The sequence below is a fragment of the Neocloeon triangulifer genome, unplaced genomic scaffold, assembly GCF_031216515.1.
Source record: "Neocloeon triangulifer isolate White Clay Creek 2 clone unplaced genomic scaffold, ASM3121651v1 ptg000012l, whole genome shotgun sequence".
Taxonomy (NCBI): Eukaryota; Metazoa; Arthropoda; class Insecta; order Ephemeroptera; family Baetidae; genus Neocloeon; species Neocloeon triangulifer.
Window position 1 is genome coordinate 11,783,177 of NW_026775554.1, and position 4,785 is coordinate 11,787,961.

At 42.8% G+C, this 4,785-nt stretch overlaps 1 protein-coding gene across 1 annotated transcript; it reads right to left on the reverse strand.

Moving 5' to 3' along the window:
* Nucleotides 1–1,712: 1,712 nt before the first annotated feature.
* LOC132196289 (uncharacterized) lies at nt 1,713–2,714 on the reverse strand. The gene has a single exon (XM_059618832.1). The coding sequence runs from the start codon at nt 2,712–2,714 to the stop codon at nt 1,713–1,715; it is 1,002 nt and encodes a 333-aa protein (XP_059474815.1).
* Between the last annotated feature and the right edge of the window lie 2,071 nt (nt 2,715–4,785).

The window sequence follows — 4,785 nt, forward strand, 5'->3', positions numbered from 1 at the left end:
TCAAATATTGCATAAGGTAAAATTCAATATACTTTTCGAATATTTTGTCAAAAACAGGAAGAATGGAAATAGGTCTGTAGTTTTCAAACTTGTCGTGGGCAGAGTCTTTGTAAATTGGGCGAATTATTGCTTTTTTTAAACATTGCGGAAAATCAGATTTTTTTATCGATTCATTGATAACTGAGCAGATTAGATGCACAAGTGCACTTCCTCCACTCAGAACATCACGGACGGAGATTTTATCAACACCGGGGCCTTTGTTTTTATTTAAGTGTTCAATTATGTGTGTGATGTGTACAGGAGAAGCGAGAGGCAGCCGCATACTTTGCAGCGCTGATTCTCGCTGCTCGTTTTCTCGAAGTGCTTTAAAATTGCATGTGTGCGAGTTGTTAACGGGTGCGTTTTCAAAATATTTTCCAAATCCACTTAGTATTTCGGGCAATTGCATTCTACGCGACATGTATCGAATTATCATCTCATCCAGTGAATTTACTGTTCTACCCAGAAGCAAATTTAAATTATTCCACGTCCGTTTTACATCTCCTTGGCAGGATTTAAATAATTTGAAATTAAAATTTTGTTCGGCGTGTTTCAATTTTTGATTTAGCTTATTACGGAATACAGTGTATGCTTTTCTGTACAGTTTGTTTGATTTGTTACTTTTAGATTTACGAAATAGTTTATCGCGTTCTTTTATGAGCAGCTTTAATTCAGACGTCAACCAATCCTTTTCCACTCTTTTGTTTATTGTGTACGTTACTTCGTGTTTATTAGTGTTTTTGACATTTTCAATATACCTTGCACAGTTCTCGAAAGTTTCACTAGTGTTGTCATGCAAACAGCGAGACCAGTCGTAAGTGTGTAAGTCTTGGTTGACAGCCTTAAAATCTATTTGCTGCCGCGTAATTTTGTCTATTTGTTGTGAATGAGTGTATAATAGTGTAGTGACGGCGTAGTGATCGGCAATTTTGTACGAAATCACAGCAGAGATTTGTTCAAAACAATTTATTTTAGCAAATATGTGGTCAATTAGTGTTGATGAAAAATTATTACCAGAAAACTCCTCGCGAGTGGGCAAGGTAATTAATTTTGCAAATCCTAATTCTGCCATGATATTTTCATATTTCTCAACTATTGCATCATTAGTGTTTAGCAAGTTAATATTTACATCACCACAAAAGATAAACTCATTTAACTTATTGTGCTTTTTTAAAAATTTCTGAATCTCTGTTAAAAATAATGTTTTGTTATCGGAAGGCTTTCTGTATAATGCGAGCAGTGTGATTTGTGAATTTATTTTGAGCATGAGACTTTCTGCTGATTTTAATTCGGATTGAAGGACTTGACAGGAAAAGGAGCTCCTGACATAAATCAGGAGGCCACCTCCTCGACCGATTTCTCTAGTTTTTTCGTGCATGTTAAAACCGTTTAATTTGAATTTGTGTATATCTTGCTTTTTGCAATTTATTTCGGACAAAATTAACACGTCAATGTACGGTAGCTCATCAGCAAGGGTTGTTTGTAATGAACGAAAGTTTGCAAAAATTGATCTTATGTTAATATGTACGATGTTGTAATTAATATGATAATTTTTTTGTATGTATAAATTTTTTGACTCAAACAAAAACTCAGATATATTTCGGCAATTCAGGCATTTTGAACTAACCATTTTTAAAATTAAAATTAAAAACTATTTTTGTCCACCTGAGCGTTTAGATGTGGGTTGTCGCGACGTTCACCCCCATCCTGGTGCGAATGTCGTCCTCGCAGCGGATTCGGACAAGCGCACCAAGCTGTTCACTGTGCCGGGCGAAAATTTTTCCGTCCCGCACCCACACAAAACGGAAACCTTTTTGAGCAGCGGCAGTGCGAGTCAGGAACAAGAGTCTTTTGTTGTAGGGCGTCAGCTGCTCGTAGATGCGGACAGGTGGAGGGCCTCGGCGACGAGGGCGTTCGGCAGCAACGGCGGCAGCGGTGGTGGGCGCCTCCTCGCTGACGTCATCTGCCTGCCGCGGCTGCTGCAGTCTTCGCCTCCCCGCCAGCCAAGCCATCTTGACACTGGCGGCCTTGACCTTCACAACAATCGGCGGTGCTCGAGGTGATTCACCCGCTACCCGGGGAGGACGGCCGGGCAGGCGGTATGCGTCCACAACCGTGTCAGACACGCGTGGCGCTCCGACTTGATCTGCAAGGCTTTGCACGACCTCGAGCACATTCTCTTTCTCCTTCATCGGAACATTGTGGAATTCCATATTAAGCACCAGATTGGACTGCTCCACTTGGTTCAAACGCGCGGAGAGCTGATTCAACGCGGCGTCCTTTTCCCTGACCTTCTCTTGGACGCCTTCGAGGGCCTTCTTCAGGTCGACGATGAGGGCCTTTTGCTCGGCGGACTGTTTCAGCAACTCCTCGTACTTGCCTTCGAAGAAGTTGAGCGACTTTTCCATCTCGACGAATTTTTGCATCATGGTCTCAAAACGCGCGGTCAGGTTAGTTTCCATTGATGTAATTTGGTCCATCAGGGTAGTAGTGTCGGGGCCTTCGGAGCCTTGAGAGCTGGACTCCTGTCTGCAATTGCTGCAGGTCCACATCTGCGGGTTGTTCCGCGATGACTTGCTCGCGCAACCCGGGTGGGCCACAGCCGTCGCGCAGACCTTGCACAGGACAGGGTCCTTGGCCACATTTTTCTTGCAATGATTACACTGATTATTCATTTCGGTGCACTGAAAACAAATTCCTCTAGCGTACGTTTAAATCTTAGCTAAGCGCCGGGCTAGATCGAGCAGAGCTGCGGAGCGATTCGAAAAAGCGTCTGCTCGCCCCTAGCGCACTAGCCAGACTGAATTAAATTCGTTAAATTCATAAAGGTTATGCCTGCGCGTGTCTAATGCGCGCCTATTCATATATTTTGGAGGTGTCCTTACCCGCCTCTGGTGGTGGCGTCGTGGCCGTGTCTGATCAGTCACATCACCGTTTGTTTTGATTTTCTCTGTCTGTGGCAAAAGTGCATCGAACAGCAACAGCAGGCGTTGTTTGGGAACCCTATTATCTAGGTTGGTTGTGCGTGAATATGATTCTCACAGCTACTCTCTGCAGGAATCTTCAGAATAATTTTTGCAGGTACTGTGATACGTGATGCAGTTTTTATCATGAATTCATCAATCATCGTTTCGCAGGGTCGCGGCAAATCTGCATCTAAACACGTGTTGAAGTTTGAAGTGTTTCTTGGAACATTAATTTGGTATAAATGGCTTTTATATAATTTAACCCGAGCCGCCCGAGCGTTATATCTTCTCATAACATGGACGGGTTTCAAAGGAAAAAACTCAACATCAGACCTTACAAAGCTCGTGAGTCTTTCTGTTTTTTCAGTTATGATACTGTACTTTATAATTTATGTATTTACAAAAATCCAGCTCCTGCCCATTGCAGATTGCAGTCGAGACGGAGGTGGCAGCGCAGTTTTAGCAAACACTGGCTTTGGTAGGTTATTGAGAGACACGCTGGATCTGAATTTTGATTAAGCCAATTCTGCAACGAGTTGCGACTCAGGACAAGGTGAGAGCACTCCTAAGAGGGGTGTACCTCCACCCCTTGATGTTGCCAGGACGCCAAACAACCAGCCGGTGGTCTTGGATGATGAATTCAGTCCAATCTAGCTCTTTCCCTATTCACAAACGCAATCGGCACCGATTGTCCTGTGGGACTACAATGCCGTTCAGAAATCCAATAGGATTAGTAAGGGATAGTCAGAGAGTGTAGCAAATTTTTTTAAATTATTAATTTAATCTTACAGTCCGAAGATCGAGACAGAGCTGTGGAAAATTTTTCCTTCGCCACCTGATATGAAACCTTCGAAGAGAAGGACACATTCGATGAATGCCCTCCTCCAAAGAAACCTAGTCAAGAGGGCCTCAGCGTTCTCCAGCAACACGTTAAAGATTTGCAAGAACTAGCTGAGTTCTAGCGGTAAGAGTAGGTTTATAATGAATGAAATTTATTTTTATCTTCAGTCAGTTAATTTTTATGATAGATACATACACTCTACTAAATAATTTCGATAATTTTCATTTTTCCCCTAGATGAAGAAAATGAGCGTGAGCAAGATGCTTTCAAGATGCTTTGAAGGAAACCGAAGAAGAAATGCTCAACAGTTCAATTCATCAGTCTTTGCACATATCAGACAAATTTGATCGCAGCATGGCGTCCCCAGATCCCTGTGACTCAGCTGGGGATGATGAAAACTTCCAATTAGCACAAGGGCCTTCCACCAAAGAGCCTCCTTTCCCGCGCCCTCCAAAGCAGAAGTTGTACCCCGTGAGCCGAAGGAGAGGTGCAAATGCAAATCAGTTCTCAGGAAAGCTCCTTATTGACGACTCGCTTGCCGAGTGTCTCATTGCATGCACGGAAAAAGTGGAGTCTGAGGTGAGACTCAGCCAGCAGTTGCAAAATATAGCTGCTCCTCCCCCACCACCACCTCCCCCTGTCAACAATGAGAAAAAAGCACCCTCAAGTGCCCAAAATGGTTTGCAGAAGAGAAGGTTGATTGTGGTCGTTTCTCCTTCCAAGAAAGCGGTGGCCAGTCTTGCAAAGAGGGAGCCCCCTTTTGTCCCTAAATTTATTATTTATAGAGATTAGAGCTTAACTTCTAAGCTCATTAGAGGACTTTGGTCAATATATATGAGACACAGATGAGACACTTGACTATGCCAAAAACAAAATAAATGGGATGAAATATTATTTGTTAGTATAGAAGTTCTAACTTTAAAAGAAAAATCCAAATGA